Consider the following 19820-nt stretch of genomic DNA (forward strand, 5'->3'; position numbering starts at 1 on the left):
AACTCCATGAGGTTGGCAGTGGCCCACCTCTCCAGCCTGTCCAGGTCCCTCTGGATGGCATCCCTTCCCTCCAGCGTGTCGACTGCACCACACAGCTTGGTGTTGTCAGCAAACTTGTGAAGGTGCACTCAATCACCTCAGATGGTGGCATCTGTGTCACTGAGAAAGATATTAAATAGCACCAGTCCCAATCCTGATCCCTGAGGAATACCACTCATCACTGGTCTCCACTCAGACATTGATCTATTGACCACAACTCTCTGAGTGTGACCATCAAGCCAGTTCTTTATCCACTGAGTGGTCCATCCATCAAATCCATGTCTCTCCAATTTAAACACAAGGGTGTCATGCGGGACCGTGTTGAAATCCTGTCCTTCATGCTTCTCTGCGGTCTTGCTTCATGCTTATTGAAGTGCATATGTGAATTTCTAATAACCCATGTTTAGATGGATGTTTGATGACTAATTTATCTGACAAATTGAGAAATGGTGCTTTGTGCAACAAAGGATTTTCTTTGCTTGTCTGCTTAAAAATCAATTTGTGAAGCTTTCCAGGGTTTTCTCCCTTTTTCTTCCCAACCACAAATAAAATAATTAAGTTCTATAGTGGCTTCAAGTTAGAGATTCAGTTCTTGGAAAAATCATGCCTTGAAACTGGTAGAAAAACTAATATAGAAACACAAACTATTGGCATATTTTGACTTTCACAGCATTCTTTCTGTTTCCTGGGCTTTTGATGATTGAAACAATTCCTCCAAATTTATAAATATTTTCAAAATGATCCAGAATCTCTTATTTCTTTGGAAAAAAGATCAATCAAATGAGTCAAGCCTATGTGTGCATGCCCTGGAGACAACAACAGATAAGACACATAAGAAATAATTCCATCCCAAGTTTGTGCTTGATTTTCATTGGGATTAACTATAGATAATGGCTAATGAGGAAGAGGTATTTTTGCACCCATAAATGCTCTAAGAATAATGTTTTTACTTTAGTTCAGTGCTGTGAATCATCATGCTCAGAACATATTGACAGCCATTTATAGCATTATATTTATCATTGAGTGATAAAGGAAGCTAATGCCATGCTAAAATCCGGACCAAAACTTTAAGGAAAAGCCCCCAATATCTACTTTTTATCCTGAAGTGAAAAGGGAAAAGTTCTGATATCTCCCCAGTTTTAATTGGGAGAAAAACATTTTCTGGCTATTTTTTATCTCACTCTCTTGAAATGGTACAAAATATTGGTCCCTCTTCTCTAGAGTCACATGCAAACCCATCTGGGAGACACAATAATAAAACTACTGTTTTCTATGGGTTAGTCTGATTGGTAGATGGGCTGCCTTCCTATTTCATCCACCCTATCTTTGATATATCTTCCTTTCATTCCTAAAATTGCAGTGGAAGGCAAATGTACATACAGAAGCGTTACCTGTTGAGAATCACCAAGACTAAGTCCTGGGTCCTGCACTTGGGTCAGAACAACCCCCTGCAATGCTACAGGCCTGGCAATGAGTGCCTGGAAAGCTGCCCAGGGAAAAAGGTCCTGGGGATGATGGTCAATGGCAGCTGAATGTGAGCCAGCAGCGTGCCCAGGTGGCCACAAAGGCCAATGGCCTCCTGGCCTGCATCAGGGACAGTGTGGCCAGCAGGACTAGGGAAGTGACTGTCCATCCCCCTGTACTGGGCACTGCTGAGGCTGCACCTTGAATAGTGTGTCCAGTTTCTGGCCCCTGACTACAAGAAAGACATGGCGGTGCAGGAGTGTGTCCAGAGAAGGGCAATGGAGCTGAGGAAGGGTCTGGAGCACAAGTTCTGTGAGGAGCAGCTGAGGGAACTGGGGGTGTTCAACCTGGAGGAGGCTCAGGGAAGACCTTATGGCTCTCTACAGCTACCTGAAAGGAGGGTGCAGAGGTGGGGGTTGGTCTCTTCTCCCCAGTGCCACGTGAAAGGACAAGAGGAAATGGCCACAAGTTGCACCATGGAAGGTTTAGATTAGATATTAGGAAACATTTCTTCACCTGTCAGACATTGTCAGACATTGGGCTGTCAGACATTGGAACGGGCTGCCCAGGGAGGTGGTTGGGTCACCATCCCGGAAGGGATTTGAGAGATGTGTAGATGTGGTGCTTAGGGACATGGTTTAGTGGTGGACTTGGCAGTGTTGGGTTAGTGCTTGGACTTGATGATCTTAAAAGTTCTTTTCTAACCTGAATGATTCTATGATCTTTGTAACAGACATGCTTTAATCTAACTCCTGGGAAAAAAATGTACTATTTACAAGCCATCTCTTGTGGTTGAAGGATCGTGATTACCAAGGCTCTGCCACTTGCTATGTTGTTCCCAAGATCATAATGTCATGTCTACGTGTGCTGATAGTCCTGCAGTCCCACTTCTGCCTCAAAGCCTGTGCAAGCTGACTGGGGGGGGAACAGCTGCCTTCAAACCAAGGTCAGCACCTCACTAAGACACAAAGCACTTCTGCCAAAAAGACATTCATGGAATTTCATGAGGCTCAGCTTCGACTGGAATGGCTGCTTCCCTTCATTAGCCTAGCCTGTCTCCTGAACAACCCATGTCCATAAGAAGAATTTTAGTATAACATTAATAAGTGAATTGGTAAGGGAATTTAGACACTATGTGTAGACCATCACATTGGTTTGTTCTGAATTTTGCCCCAAGGACACAGAAACAAAGGTGTTAGGTGTCTCTCAGCCTGCATCTGGAGCAAAGCACCTGATGTTCATGGTGAGGAATATCGGGAGTTTCCTGCCAGTGGCTCCACCCTGCAAGCCATATGCAGGTGAGCCAGTCTCTACCACACCACATGGCCACAGTGTTTCTCCAGGCATGATCCACAAAGGTTGTGTGGACATACTTAAAAAGGGTCCGAGATCATGCTCAGTTCTCCTAAGAGACATTGCGTACAGAGGGTGTCAACCACAAACCAAACATCTTACACGGTATAGCGCAGAAAATGACATTTCCAAGTGTATTTATTGAGAAATAGTAAAGATGTACGTAATTTTACAAGCTTTTCATTTTAATTTACATTTTCTTAAATTACGTAGGCCCTAATAAACTATAATCTGCTAATACATGACAGAGACCCTTGGCTTCAGTTACATCTCCAAAATGCTGCTCTTGCTGGGATTTTGGCTCATATCACTTCAGCTCCTCTTCAGAGATACTAAATACCATATTCATTTAGAGCGTATGCCTGGTATCAATCCTGTAAAGTAGAGATGCCTTTTGAAGCAAAACCCTGGCTATGGATACAACCTCACAGCTAAAATCAAGTCTTCCTATCATGGGCCAAGTCCATATTCTCCATAAACTCTGCAATTCCAATTGGCTGCAGGATTTTATCTGCACCAAGATGAAGTGTGCTTGTCTACAGGATTTTTATTTGGCCTTATCTCCCTTGTCAGTGCTTACACTGGAACAGACTCGGCATCTGCTTTAGATGCAAACACCGCTGCTCACAGTGGTTTCTAATGAAAACAGATCTGGGAGCTGGCTGTCACCTATAGCTTTGTGCACAATCTCCACAGGCATCTAAAAAGAAGCATTCTTTTTAGTTTTTCCTGTTCTCTTTTACTGATATGCTGAACTGCATGGAGTTCTATCTAGCTAAGATACTACCTTGTGATTGTGATCACACAGTGCTTGTATTCTGCAAGCTGACTGTTCAAATGTCAAATGAACATTCAAGTTCTGTACTGACTGAAAACCGCTAGAGTATCAGCAAAAGGCAGTATATTCTATACTACACTTGCCCAAAATAATTGCAAACATGACATTGTGCTCAATCTTGGCTGTTGAGGAGAGGCTGAAGGGAAACTGGTTTCTGATTAATAGGCTGTTGAATTAAATGCACTCAATGTCAAAATGACCAGCCTTCAGTTTAATCTGCTTAGACCTGTCTGGAACAGTCTGGCGTGACTATGTCTCTGCCTTGGCTATTTTCTCCTCTGTATTGTTCATGCAGGAAAATGTACCAGAGTAATTTCTCTCTACAAGGCAGGCATGTACTAGACACTTTTACTTAAAGACATGTAACGTTTTTTTCTTAGAAAGAGAGTGTTTGTGCTGTGCAATTTTGCTTTAGAATTTTAGTATTGAGAAGGCTTTTGAGCTAAATCCTTAAATTTTCTTTGGATGTACATTTTTGTGGATTATTAATTTTTATAATTAACTTCTGCCATGGTAGCCCACAGAAGCCAAGTTAAAATCAGAACTTTGTCATGCTCCATAAAACTTCCCTCCTTTTGCTTCCATCTCCTCTCTAGAAGTCCAGTATATTAATTGAGCCATACCTGCCACGGAGAGCTAAGCACAACTCCAATGAAGGCACTGCAAACCTGTTATAAGAACCAACAGTTGTTGCTGGGCTATTTTTTGTTCTTACATCTGCTTAGGAAAAGAGCACCGAAAAGCTGAACAAAACACTTGAGAAATAATATTGCTTCATGCATATAAATAACACTATGATTTGTCCAAAAAAAAAAAAAGCTAATTCACCATACCAATTTTTTGTTTTATAAAGGCTTTTACGTTGAGATTCGCATGCAATGTTATGATGCTGGAACTTGAGAAGGGCTTTGTTTGAAGGATTTTCCTATTCCAGTAGAAACACTTTTTTTTCCCATCTGAAAATCTACAAAAAGCTGGTACTACAGCTTTTTTGAAAAATGTGCTTCCAGGACAAATGTGGCTAGACAGGTACTGTAAATATAAAGAAGGCATGCATCATTCTTACTTTCTGGATACACAATTCTATCACCCAAATAGCTAGTGTATAATGATTACCATTAGTTTGTCGTGTGGTGACTTGTATATCCAATTCCAACACAGCAAAGAAATCCCATTTTTTTGAATTTATAGAGGAGTTTTGCCTTGGACTTTTAGTGGCTCCAGGCTTTTCACCCGCCAACTAACTTTTCATAGAACCTACAAAGTTTAAATAAACAAAGTTACTCCCTGGTAACTAATCCGGTGGTTTCACAGCACAGAGAGGGAAAACCTTCACCTCAGTGCTGACTACGTCACTTGTGTAGGCATCCTGGAGCTTACATTTAACATCATCTCGTGCACACACCTCTTCACACAGTCAGAGCACAGGCAACTTCAGTTGTCTCCACATACACTGTTGAAAACCAAAAAGCAGTTTCCACCTTCTGCCATGAGAGACGAACCACTCGCTGCTGCTTCAGAGCGCTCGAGCTGCACATGGAGCACCAGGGACCCTCTGTGCAATATGGACTTTGCTCATTTTCCAAAGCTGAGAGGTAGCGGGTTAAAAACTTGCAAGGTAATTATCACTGTATGGACCGTCATTATTGATAGAAATGATGAAAATTAAGGTAATATATTTCTTCATATTTCTTCATAAAAACACCCTCCTTATCCTCTCCTCAGATGCCTGACATAGTCTTGAAATTTCTGTTTCCAAAACATTTAGGGTTGCTCCCATGTAGTTGTCGTGCAATCAGAAATGGGTGAGGAAAATCACGTTGACCCACAACAGAAGACACATAAATGTGGAACAGAATGGAAAAAATACCAAAAGGCTGTTACATTTACCAAAGTGGACTGTGCTCCTGAAATGGCCAACGTCATCAGGCCAGCAATTTCAGCAACTTGTGATGATCCTGAACACACTAAATGTAGCAACATTTGTGCATCTGACTGGTGAGAGATTCTTTAGTAATTTTTCATTCCTAACAAACTTGTGTTTTATTCCCCATCTGGGTTTAACTCCATCTTTTCACCGTTCAGTAATGCCACTTGCATGCTTTGACTGTTGGGTGGGAATTTGATCCTTTACACACAGCAGATGCACTCACTGTATGGCTTTCAGTGGACTGAGTAATTCATGAATATGGCTCTTAGTTCTCTTGTCGGAGAATCAAGAAATGATGCTGGAGGTGTTAAACACATTTTCTTTTTTAGCATTCAAGGTAGCGGTCCCCAGTATCAACCTCCCAACATACTCTTCACTTTCCTCAAACAATCAGTGGAATTATTCAGAATCCAAATAAAAACACAAACTTTCCTTTATTATTTTTTCTTACTGCAACAAATGCGTAAATGCTTTGGTGCAGCCCTGCTCTTTGATTGCTTTGAATTTCAAATTTGGTCATGTCAAAAATTATCACAAAGTTTTTCTTGTTTATCTACATAGTTTTTAACCAAAATTACATTATAACACACAAACACAGTCTTCTCTTTAAGGCACAACACATCATTATGCACATTCTGTTTGCCAAACTTATAAAAGAGACAATATTATATAACCCTCTCCCTCCCATACCCCCCCCAAAAGAAAGAAAAATTGCATCCACTTCCAAAATCAGCTGCTAATAAAGTCACAGTAAATTATTTTCATCAATAATTTACACAAATTACAGGTCTAGACAGGATTGTCATTATACAGTCTGAGTGCATTCCAATTCAGATTTTCTGGGTTAGGTAGGCTAAAGTCTGGTTCAAACCTCAGTGCTGAGAATATATCCCATTTTGAGGAATGTTGTTCAACACCACCTTGTCAGCTGGAAAACGCATGTCGGTGCTTTGCCAGTTCGAGTCCTTTGTTCACTCCTGTCAGGGCTCACTTGGTGTGTACCAGCAACCTCCACAGTTCTAATTCATTTAAAAACGTTGCATATATAAGACCATAGAGCTTCCTTACGTAGCACTAACGTTTTAACTCCATTCAGCAATCTGAATTCTTCAATTTGGAATTTTTAATTCCAAATATTTCTTCCCTTCTTAAGACAATTCATATGTGTAAAGCCAGAGGCATTGAATCACACATAAAAATTCAGTGTACTTGAAATTTATATATATATAAAAAAAAAAGGATCACCAACTTTAGAACACAGTTACAAATACTCTAGTTCCAGTGCTTGATGGAGAGCCAAGAGGTCCGAATGACTGGATATCCTCCAGAAAGGCATGTTGTGCTGTGGTTTGTTAGAGGGGGGAAAAGGTCAGGAAAGATGAACACCGTGACACAAGGCGGTATATGACACATGAGGCTAGTCAGATTACCACCACGTATTTTACACCACCGTGTTTCTGGATTGATTTTTGCTAGTAAATTACTGACAAAAATCAGACCAAAATAGATCTGAGCTTTATAGTTCAACTGAAGTTAAAATAATTAGATAGTCTTTTGTAATAGTTTATTTGGGAAAAGCCCATTATTTAGTAAGGGTTATTTGTTTATTGTTAGCATGCAAACCCATAGGAAGGAGCATTAATAGGAAACCCCTTTCTGTCCCACTTATTAGGCTTCACAAAATACCAAATTATAATTTAAAGGTCTATAAGACTTTCATTAAACAAGGCTTCACACACAACACTCTGAAACAGAGCTGAATTACATTTTTCTCCATCTAAGGGAAAAGAAGAAAACTCTTTGGATATGAAAATAACACATTTCTGGTTTAAAAAAAAAAGATAATTTTAGATGTAGAATCTGTGTCCATGAAAGATGAAGATATATTCACTGTTCTCCTTCAGCAATTCATCAGAACAGAAAAAACACCACATACTTTCGTGTTGTGTTCAGATCTATTTGTAGTGTGCAATATTCATCCATCTCTTTGAATTCTGTATCTATCCATGCAATATAGCCAACATTGAGAAAAAAGCATGCCAAACTGGAAAGTACACAATCCAATCACCTTTGTTTAGCACGAACTATAAAAGACCCATCACCATTACTGCACCTATATTAAGGAACCATTTGGAATGAGCATTTTGGTTATTTTCATTTTGTTTCCATTCTAACTACAATACTAAAAGGAAACTTTATTTTGCTACTCCTAGCACAGCAATATTTACATCACTTGTCCTGTTCAGACATCATGAAACAAAAAATTTACAGTTTCTGCACGCTTCCGAGGTTATACGGGGAACGATGGGGCAAATTATTAATTTGATCTGTTTCTGAACATTGAAAACTTATGTGGTGAAATTTAGACTTGAATTATTATCATGAGAAAATTGAATGTTTCTAAAAACTCTGTTCTTTTTCAGAAACACAGATTTGGTGCACAATATCTATGATGTGCTCCTTTTCTTTTTGCAGATATGTCTTTCTTGAAGAAAATTATATGCTCTTCATATTTGCTCCAGTAAACTACAGATCTTCATCTATGTTAGCAAAAAATTTGCACAGTCCTTTAGATGCTTTTTGACATTCTCTTTAATGCTTTTCTTGAAACCCCCCTGATTTCACCACTTAAAGAAAACCACCACCCAACTAACCAACCATCATGTCATAGCCCTGTCTGTCTCTTCTGTTTATCTTTAATTTGCTACAAGCCAGTCAGACACTTTTGCTGCCATCATTTTTCATTTATTTTAAAAATAATTTTGCATTTTTTTCCTTTCCAAATGGAAGTAGAGCAAATGCTAGAATCCAAATGGTTCATTTCACTCTAAGTTTTGCTTATCATGCTCTTGTTGCCTTGCATCTGTGGACTGAAATTATTTGTCATTCTGTCATTGTGCAGCACTGACAGAAATGCAAACAGGAGGGCTTGCATTAGTAGCTATGTATCACACCAACATTGCAGGAGACAGGTTACCTTTTTTGCTGCCTGTTCTTCTTCTACACCATCCCCAATTACAACATATACTACTTTTCTGCCAAACCTTTGCATTATTCGTTCAAAGCAACTTTCTTTGCCTGGAAGATAAATGAGATAAGAGTTCAGAGTGAAGTTACCTGATTAGCTGCATGTTCCTCATCTCGGCCATCTCCAATCACAACATAAGTTATGTTAGTGCCAAATCTGGACACTATACGCTCAAAACAGCTCTCTTTGCCTGAAAAACAATGCACTACTTATTCAAGCTGTCAAGTGAGTTATGGTGAAACCCTACAAAGGATTATGGCAGTGGTAAGACATTGTTACTACTACTTTTTAAAAGTTTACAGCCTTGGGATTTAGAGCCAAAACCGTTAAGAAGCAATTAATTTCCTTAGTGACACTAAGCTGTTCCAGGTAAGACTAAATCTCTTTCTTAAGAGTTACAGGAAAGCTGCTAAGATAAAGGAATTAGCAGCACTGCAGAAATGAATAGCCTAGTGAATGAATAATTGAATTTAAGTATTCCCCTATTACTGTAGTAATACTTTTTCCAAGTAAAGCATAAATTGTAGCTCTAATATATCTGCAACACTAAGTTATATTGCAATGGAAAAAGTATTCAGAGAAAATGGAAAAGCAAAATAAAATTAGTTCCTGGGAGAACTTCCATGAAGCATCTGGCCCTTGTGGAGAAATATGGAAGCAAGCAGGCCAAGCTGGTAACAATAAACAGGATTGAAAGGGACCAAGCAAAGTCGTCTACTGATCTTCTCATTAAACTGCAGTTCAGTTTTACCAACAAATGCCTGTGCGAATCATACAATCACAGAATGGTTTAAGTTGGAAGGGACCTTAAAGACCATCTAGTTCCAACCCCCCTGCCATGGGCAGGGACACCTTCCACTAGACCAGGTTGCTCAAAGCCTCATCCAGCCTGGCCTTGAACACTTCCAGGGATGGGGCATCCACAGCTTCTCTGGGCAACCTGTTCCAGTCCTAAAATTGTCCTAATATGATGATTTCATTGTTACCACGGGCAATCTCCATATTTAATTAACCCTTTCCATTAGGAAATTTCTTTTTGACATGTGGCCTACATGTGCCTATTGCAAAGAAATCATCACCTATTTTCATACTTTCCACCGACGTAAAGAAAGATTATTTCTTTCCTTATTATGTCTATCCTCGCACTGGGTTTTTTAGTCTCTTCTCACAAGCTCATAATTTCTAGGTCTCTGATTCTTACTGCTCACCTCTTGCTGTTTTTTTCAGTTGCCCCACAAAGAAAGACTTATGATTAGGAAAAGCATTGTGTGTTGAATGAGGACTAGATCTCAGTGTGTGCAAGCAACAGCTGCAGTTATAGTCCTGTGCTTGGCACAGTGATCACTGAGATGAAAAATAGAGATCTTGTACCCAACAGAGTTTTCTGTGCTCCCAACAGGGGTGTAACTTCGGCCACATAGCTCCCAGAAGGAATTCCTGGTGCAGAATTACTTCGACCGAGCCTCCAGAGACTGTGCTTCACTCCACCACCCCTTCAGTGCTGTCAGCACTATTTCTTAATGCTTCTTTCCTTTGGTCCAAGTGCAATCTCTCATTGACTGAATCCAACATGTATGGGCTGTATGACAGATGACATTCATTCCAGGGGCTGCTCAGTACATGTCATATTTGGGATACTTCATGCCTTGACTTAAGTTTTTAAAATATCTGAGGCATTTCTGTCTAGAGGACAGTTACAGCTAATTAAAGGATGACGGAGGTAATAGGTTTTCCTGACATTGTTAGAATATACATTTTTTTTTTCACTCGTGAAGACAATTTAGGAAATATGTTGTAATGCTTTTGTCAATGAAGTGTCACACCCCGTGTTATATAAAGTGTCATAGGTATAAAGATTAAGCATTCCTGAATTAATAATTGGCAAATCATGAAATCTGCCAAAATTATCAGTCATTGTAGGCTGTGTCACATTTCCCAGGAATGATAACTGTTCTTAGTTTACAAGAAAATTTTGGATGCGATTTCCAAAACCCATAAATTTACAAACTGTAATACACAAGAGGTACACATTTATCAACAGAATAGGGAAGTGCCCTTGTGGCATCCATCAACACAGCTTCTGTTGGTAACAGTTGTCATTACCATCACTGATGTACTATGCTTCCAGAAAAATCTTGTGAAGCTGTGGCCTAGCTTATATCAAGCCGAGGGTCAGAGCAGAGATTATTTTAACAGAAGTTCTGCTTAGATTTGAATTCAAAAAATACTTTTCTTCATTCTTTTCTGCACATTTTTTTGTTTTCTGTATCATCCTTAGGAGTTTCTGAGGCTTTTGATCAGTATGGGGACCTTTATTCCTTCAGACATCACTGAATATAAGCTGAATTTGGACGTTATCAACATAAACACATCTGAACACAAGCAATGCCAAAATCTTATAACTGACGCTGTAAGTGCCAGGGAAGTGGCTTGGAACCCATTCATTGGATTCCATTCATCACTGGCAAAAAATATTGGTAAAGCAGTGTACTTGGAATGGATGAAAGAATAATTTTCTTACCTATTTTGGTTGCACTGTAAATATTTTCAATAGGAAAAGCTCCTCCTAAGCTGTATAGCAGGACTTTTGCAAGTGCTGGGATAAGCTGGGTTGTTGTTACCAACACATTTACACAGTTACTCCTAAAATGAGAGAAATAGTTTCAGTTTAAATAGTTTAAAACCATTACTTAAATGCTGATGAGGTGAGCCAGGTGTGGAGTGCATATTCAGGATTCCTCAACATGTACTTTCACTCACACTATAGTGATGCTCAGCATGATCACTTCCAGAAAAATTATATAAAACTTCTGGCAAAATCCTTTAAAAAATATTTGTAGTAAATATTCCACAATGGTTTGTGAAAAACAGGTCCTTGAAGATGGGTCCACTAAAATACGGACATTAAGTTCAGCAACTACCTCTGAAAATAGGCTTTCAAATGCTTTGAAAGCATCATTTTCATGCTGGTAATTAATTGGCAGTAGCTACTAGCCAAATAGAGAATTAGGAGAATGCAAAAACATAATTTGTTACTCCTGTCTTGAGGGGAAATAAACAGCCAATACACATTTCTGTACAATGACACCATTTTCTTCATGTTTTAAGAGTAAGAATATTTCTGAGAAGTGGGAGAGATAAAAATCATCATTTAATAAGCTAGTAACGAATGGTGAGGATGAAAACTAGGATGGAAATGTGCTACCAGATAGACAACAGAAAACTCAGAGTCAGGCTACTTTAGGCACTGACAGGCTGGAACATGAGTGTGACCACTGAGCTGAGAGCAAATAGGTGAGATTTTTTCCTCCTGGTTCTTCCACAAACTCCATGCAAGACCTTAGGCTACTATTTCTGCCTTTATGTACCTCAATTTCCTATCGGTAATATATAGGTAAAGTTTAGCTGCCTCATGGGTAGCTTCTTAAGATTTACAGCTGTTCAGTTCTTTGAGGACAAGAGACTATTATTTAACAGCCTTCAGTAGCTGATAAGAGTTTTCCAGAAACATCCACCAATGCTCAACTGGCCTTTGTTACCAAATGTCTTTTTGAAGACTAGCAATACGGAAAGAAATGCAGAGCTAAACACAACTGCTTACACACTTTTTTTGTCTTGAGGTGCTTAAGACACTGTTAAATAAACTACAATTGAGAGATAAACATATTGCAAAAATTGTTACATTACAAATAAGTTTTTCACATCTTTCCAAGTTTTTTTCACATCTTTCCATCATCCAGGCATGATGGCTTAACATTGTTCCTTTCTATGGTTTCAAACCAGAATTTTTGAGGATTTCTGATGAGATACATATTGCATGGCTGACTAAGCAGCAGCAGCGTTCACAGTTCTATTATTTCAAAGGAACAAAACATTTCATGTCTCATTGCTAGGAAGTCAGACTTTTAACTCAGTTTAAACAGATTTTTGCTCTTCTGAAAATTTATATATTTAAGCATAGCGATTTGTCTGGAAGGACAGAAGGAAAATTATTTTTTGTTCTGCAATCTATACAGTATTTAGATAGCACTATGAATAAGCACAGAGAGATGTGGAGTTCAGAGGATGCTCCCCCAAAGATAATAAATTAAAGGCTGGCTCAGAATTTTACCATAGTCTTCCAATGTACACAGGGACATTTATCACATTTTAGAAGACACTTCATACTATCTTTAGTATGGAATCACAGAAAATGAAAACACTTCCCATGAAATTTTTCCTATGTCCTATTCAAAAGTTGTGTAAGACCTCTTATGTTTTTTAAAGGCCCTAACACTGTAACCTAAAATTTTAAAAAATACCCATTAGAAGTACAAAATGATAAACTTTTTTACAGTAGACTCACATACATACCTTGTGCTGATAATTGATAATGATTTAAGTGCATTTGTTAGCCAGGAGTCTGTCAGAGCTTCAATCTCTGCTCTTAATTGCAACCATGCATCTCTTTTAGCGGGACCCAGGAGTCCTTTTATGTAAAAAAAGCAAGAAAAGAAAACAAATTAAATTCTGTATCAGCTGTAATGTATAGATTTTATGGTCATAGTTTCAATTTTAAATTCCACTAGAACTTCAAAAAACATCAGAGAAAATCTATTGTCTTCAAGGTTCAGTAAATTGCTCTCTGTTCTTATTTGCACTCCATTATATCAAGCAATGTCAGAGAGTATTGCAGGTACTAACAATTAGTTGTCTGATTTTTCTTTCACCTATTCAGTCTGCTATTTCTTTCAAAGTGTAGCTTTCAGAAATACATATTTTTTGCACCAACTCCTCACATTATCCTACTCTCTAATTACTACAGACAGCGACAAGGGGATCCATGCCATTGCGATCATAGGCAGAGACACTCACAAAAGAAGATACTTTAGAATAAACTTGCCTTTGCCATATCTGCTTATGTTTAAAACAGCCCTGCTTGTGACTCTGTATATAGGTGAACATCAGCTTACATATGGAAAAACATTCGTTTGCTGATGGCTTGCTCTTCATGTCCTGTTGCTGTAAGTAATGATAGCTCCTTTTTAGTAGTCAGTAATGGTAGCTCCATTTACAGGCCTGAAATGGCTGTACATCCTATGTTCTATATTTCAGTCCTTTAAAGTACCTTAAAATCTGCTTTTGGGTATGAATGGTCAGGTTTAAAAAAATACCCAGCCTACTGAATGTTGAGACATGAGTTCTACAGAACCAAGCTATTTTAAATTTAGAATTGGTCCTGGAAGAACAGGGAAGCAGGCTTCAAGACCTTTAGTATCCCTTTTCTCTTTCACATACTATATTCTCAAGAAGCGGTGATAACTGTCTTCAAAAATCTGAAATGAAGCAACCTAAAAATACCTAGATTGATCTAGCCTTCTGTTGCCTTCTAACATCTATTTTGAAATAAATAGATACGTATGTGAGAAAAAGATTATTTAAAAAGCTAAGAACTGGAGGATGAATGAAGGAACTTCCCCACTAAGGATGGAATATATTTCAGAAGCAGGATTTGTGGGAGAGAATAAAAACCTTAACAATTTTACCACATATCTGCACTCTGCCTTTGCAATGATTGTTCCTCTTTTGTGTCTCCCTATGCTGTGCTCTTGGATTTATTAATGTTCAAGGTTTTATAAAATGCAACAGCTTTAGAGTTTTAGAAGAATTAGAAGATATAGGAAAACCCAGTAAAAGTTTGGACAATACTGTTTCAAGTATTCTTAATATTTAAAAACTCCACTCATGACAACAGTGAAGGGCAAGGCAGGACAAGTGAAAGCCAGTCATTTATGGTCATCCTTTGCTCCCATTGCTTCATCCTGCAGCAACTTGAGAGTTTGAGCTTGTAAGAGAAAAGATGGATTTCAGGTTTACATAGTTTAGAAAATGATTAAGGTAACAACTAATTCACTGTCCATATTAGTAGTACTGTTTCCCATTTCTGAGAGACTGCAGGAAGTGAACACCAAACTGTTTGGTTTTGTTGAAAGTGAACTTTGAGTTTAAGGTTCCTTTGAAATAAATTTCAGATAAGTTGAAAAAGCCCATGCTATAGAATGGGAGAGTGTGCACTTGGACTCCTTCCTAGTAGGGTTGTCCTCATCCTCAACTGCAGCTGTAGCAATGCTTCCAAGTATTCTCTGTTCTCGCGGGCTCTTCTTGAGGGAGTCGGTTGACATATTCCTTCCTCAGAGAAGGGTTGCCTGCCTCTGCATGTCACACAGGACTCTCAAAGACAGATTCTTTCAGTTCTGCTGTTTGATTTCCTACAAGCCTGCTGGCATGGACACGACTGCGTCCATGACAGTGACAGGAAAGCTCTCAGCCCAAATGGCACCTGGATGTCTTGCAACACAGGTAACTGTGTAAGCTACAGTGTCAACAAAAGGGACTAGTGGTATGGCACTGCTAGAGTTTTCTTGCATCCGCTGGTGAAAACAGACCAGCAGGTACCCAGCAGAGAATTCAGCAGCCAGTGTGTTGGTATCCACTAGATCATAAAAATGTAGGATAGAATAGGCCAGCTACAACCAATTTGTGCTGTGGAAACTAGACAACTTCTTTTGTAGAGTAACAGCATATTTGAGGTAGAATAGGTGGCTCAACCGTCCAGTAACGTAGGTATAGCCGAGCTGGGTCTGAAGGAGAAAAATGGGCTTTGTGGAAGCTAAATGGAAATCTACTCAGTCTCCCTATCTCTGGTTTTCCTGCACAACAGCACATTGTTGGCTCTGCCATCACAATCTGTAGCTTTCAGTAGCCCAAGGTCCAGTCACATCATTTTCCATTCACCCTATGGCTTCCAAGGCACATTCTCTTGGCAGGAATTCATCGCCACGCAGTTTAACCTGATCAGCATTCTACATCAGCTTTGACAATTAAACTCACCTCCTATGTTGTTCTTGTAAGTATTATACAACTCTTTTACTCTTCTGTAACGGAAAGCCAGCTTCCTCATCCAGTCAACCCCTCCTCTTACACCTGTTGGCAGACAAAGGTTTGCACTACTTGCAGCTGCATGGAAGCCATCAGTTGCAAAACTGTAGGTACTGCAAACACCCAAAATACAGTAAAAATAAATACAATGTATTCCTGTAAATGCTCGTTATTTAATCTTTGAAGAAAAAAACCAAACAAAAGCTCTAGCTTACCTTAGGTCTTGTCCATTATCATCAGAAGAAACATCATCTATATGAACTTGATCACACTCCTGTTTGAGAAAAAAAAAAAAAAAACAAACCCAAAACTATAAATTATATGCTCTCCATGTGCCTAGTACAGGCGTTGAAGAAATGATCGGTGCAAGCCACTACGTTCACCAGAAGATGGCAGCATATGCACGCTTAGAGCTTCCTATTACCAATTTCTTTAAAATACTACAACCTTCAACTCCTCCTACAGTGTATAAATTATTAGTTAAAACAGGCCTTTAGAAAAGTGATATGTAATTTTCGTTGATGTTAGAGTAAAATATTTTTAATTGAAAAAAACCTCCCAAAATTACAAGTCACATTTATAGTCCCTCTAGCATACCAATGTTCCAAAATCACCTAAACCTTATTTCCCCACTTCCTGAAAGCTAATGATGATGAACCTCCATTGGCATGCAATTCTGTTAAGTCTCTAGGAATTTGGATGCTTATCAGATTATTTTTTTGATTTATCCAAATGCCTTTGGCTGGAAAATCACAGATAATCAAGTAGTCCTGGAAAACTTCATTATTTTCTGGTTTCAAAAGAGGTGGAAGTAACTCCAGGGAACTGAGGTACATTGGAAAACTGAACTCCTCTCCAAGCTGGTTTTATAATCGAATAGCTATCAAATATCTTTTTCTGTACAGCGGTTACAGCAGGAAGACAGGAAAATATGGGGGAAGCACAAATAAATAAATAATTTGAGCCACCATGCAACAGTAAATATGGACAGGCATCGTATTACTGTTTTCTGTAGTTGCTAGAATTAATGTCTTAAGCTAAAGACACACCTGAAATTCAGTGTCCAGGGAGTTTACTTTCCTGTAAGTAATTTTTTTTTATATTTGAAATAGCTGTTGTTAACATAATCCTAATATAATTTCTGAAAAAGTTCAAGGATGCATTTAAAAATCACTCTGCAACTAATGTTTTCAGATAATTTAATCTCATCGCTATGACAAAATGAGGCTGAGCTTTCAAAATGCACAGTTATGTGCCTCAAATAAGGAGCTGAGTCACCTACTTCAAATAAAGTTGCCAACAAGCAGCACTTAATTCAGACTCTCTGTGACATGCAGGAGTACACAGTTCTAATTTTCCAATTGCAGTCTCGTACCAGTGCTAAATTGTCCAGATAAAGGATAAATCTGAACAGGGGAGTGATTTCCACATAGGTATGTCACAAGTTCCTACAGTGTGAATTTGCAGAGTTGCCATTTCTTCTTTCTGCTTTGTTTGCTTTGCACTGAATTACAACTTAAAAGGTTTTTACCCACATGGAATAAGATGTTAAAAAATAAATTAGCAATCTTTTATAAAATAAATACATATAATCTACTTTTCTAATACATAATTTCATTGCATCATACAAGCAATCATAAGTTAAAATTTTCTGTCAAGACTAAAAGAATGAGTGGCCAAACTCTACTCCTCTGGCTTAATCCATTAAGACAGCCATGAAAAAACTGCATTCAAGGAACTTAAATGAAGCATTCTTCTCCCCACTGGAGAAATAAAATTTTTTGGTTCTGTCTGAGGACATTATGTTGAGCTGTAGAATATTTTAAAAAAAACTGTTTCTGGATATAACTAGCAGATTATAAGAGAAAGAAAGGGGAAATTGCAGCTGAAACAAAAGATTCGCCTTAATAAATAAGGATAAGATCCTTATTTATTGTTTATAGTCCAGAAAAACAAGTGACTATACCCAGTGTAGGACAGGAACACAAAACTCAGACAAAAAGCCATACTGAGACAAATTCTAACTGTATTTTGTAGTGTCTGGTTTTCTAATGACCTTCAAAGATTTCCCTGAACTGGTCAAGGTGTAATATAATTTTGTAAGTTTGAAAATTAGTCCTGTGGATTTGAAGGTGCACTAATTAAATGGAGGGCGCACAGAAGCCCTGATGGATAACCAACAGTGTCTGTGGCTGTCAGGGTTTTGTTAAGCCTTTCAGTTACATTGTTCCAGCCTTGAAAATTCCAGATAACTGTTCTGCTGATGATTTAATTATTAAGTTAAATACGAGTGGGTGGCAAAGCCTCATCTGTTTACATATTTATTTTTTTATCTCACAGTTTGTCCATTGACTCCAGGAACAGGAGATGAGGGGAACACGCAGTTTGCTGGTTACTTGCCCCTTCTCCCTGCAAGAGAGTTCTTACGTCGCTGGAAGCTTAAGAGGATCAAACCCAACAACACTCTCCAGGCTTCTCCTTTTCCTCCTTCCTCTTCTCCCCTAAGACAGATGGCTCACCTTCTTACCATATTGGCAATACACATTGGCTGGCCAACAACAAACTCATGTGCCCACCACTCCTTGCTTCATTTTGCTTTGTCTTCTCATTTACTTATCTACTTCAACTCAAATGATTACATTCCACAAATCTGCTTATACGGTGAGAAAAAACTTTCTGGGAAAAAAGAGAAGGCGAACGGTTCGAGCAGATTTGAGATAGTTGTCTACTTTTTCCCAAAGAAACAGGAAACTGGTGGCACAACACCAGATCTGAGTTTGCTTATAAAAGGGACTGGCTACACTCAAGTCACAGTGGCTCACTGGCAGAGCAAGGTCAAAACAAAGAAAGGTACAATATATTGCCTATTGCTGAGAATACAGGAAGGGAATCTAGGTAAAATAACTGGCATTTGCTTGAAGCAATACTAATTTAAATTGTATCTGAGTGCAGTCATTTTTTTGCAGCAATTTTTAAAGCCTGAAAATTTGAGAGTACAGAATCAACAAATCATCCATAAAAATTATCCTCCTGGAATGGATAGTAATTTCATTATCCAGTAAAAACACTGACTCACCACACTGAACACAGAAGTGTTATTACTGAGGGGATATTCAGCACTATGGTTTTTCAGGCTATACAGAACCCCCCCTTTTACGTATATGCTTCAGTCTGTTAAAACTAGTTTGACCTGTCTCCCAAATTCACTATCTAAATCCTAATTTTTATTTCTCATTTCCATTTCTAATGAGAGGAAAAAAGACACAAAATCTTATTTAAAATAGATAGGATTATCATAAAAATGGAAATATAACTCAGTTTGGTTTTGTTATCCCCCTCAGAGTGGAGGGGGGTAATGGAGTTGGAAGATTCATATCCAACTTCCTGCTTGCAGTAGAAATTGGATTTTTTACATGCATAGTATGCCCTACCAACATTCCTAAATGTTGTCTTAAAATTAATACTGAGATAGGAAGAAAAACTTCATGTTATTCTTTACCTGGTTGAGAACAGAATGTATTAGTCTGGACAATATTACAGAACCGAGTCCCATCTCTAAGCATCGTTTAGGCACATGAACTTCCTGGAGCACCAGACTCCTATTTTCATGGCAAAACACCAACTGCCCTCCCAAGCGATACTTCTCAAGCTAACTAAAATTTATACACTGAGAATGAAATAGCTGGAGAACAGCCTAGCCTGAAATAAAAGTGCAGCTTGGCTGATTAGAACATGGGTTACTGGGTCAGCAGGGAACGTCTAAGCAGATTGGAATTTCTGCATCAGCAGTCATTGTAGTGAGACAGATTTGCATAGCGGAAGGAAAACTTTATTTTTTTATGTGATAACTCTCAATAACCTGGTTATTATTACTAGACTCTGGTATGCAGTGTTTGCAACCAAGACAGGGAAAAAAAAGAGAGCTTAAAGCACACAGTGACTGGAGTCAATATTACAGGAATACAGGTTCATTTGTATATTGCAGTTGTCATGTCCAGAGCCACAAGGTTTATTATGGGATGAAGATGAAAGCAAGAGAGTAGGTATAGGACCTGATGGCTCAGCATTAAAAAAAGTGAGATGATGAAAGGCTAAGTAATCTGTCTAGTGAGTAAAAGCCTACCTCACTTCCTCCAGTAAGAACTGAAGGTCTTGTATCTTGATGACTGTGACCATTAACAGCTCAGCACTCGCCTCCCCTCTCCTGGGGGAGGATGGAGAGAGGAAGACAGAGAAAGAGCGATGGAGAG

The 19820-nt window shown here is 38.6% G+C and overlaps 1 protein-coding gene across 2 annotated transcripts in view; it reads right to left on the minus strand.

Moving 5' to 3' along the window:
• Positions 1-6885: 6885 nt before the first annotated feature.
• Positions 6886-19820, minus strand: part of EYA4 (EYA transcriptional coactivator and phosphatase 4) — a 35252-nt gene continuing 22317 nt past the window's right edge. For both annotated transcript variants that reach the window (XM_010159285.1, XM_010159286.1), the window contains 6 exons: positions 15786-15844; positions 15523-15683; positions 13006-13120; positions 11174-11295; positions 8602-8702; positions 6886-6966 (listed from right to left, as the gene is read on the minus strand). In XM_010159285.1, the coding sequence (XP_010157587.1) occupies positions 6886-6966; positions 8602-8702; positions 11174-11295; positions 13006-13120; positions 15523-15683; positions 15786-15844 (639 nt within the window). The remainder of the gene's footprint in view (positions 6967-8601; positions 8703-11173; positions 11296-13005; positions 13121-15522; positions 15684-15785; positions 15845-19820) is intronic.

Source organism: Eurypyga helias, unplaced genomic scaffold (assembly GCF_000690775.1).
Source record: "Eurypyga helias isolate BGI_N326 unplaced genomic scaffold, ASM69077v1 scaffold9639, whole genome shotgun sequence".
Lineage (NCBI taxonomy): Eukaryota > Metazoa > Chordata > Aves > Eurypygiformes > Eurypygidae > Eurypyga > Eurypyga helias.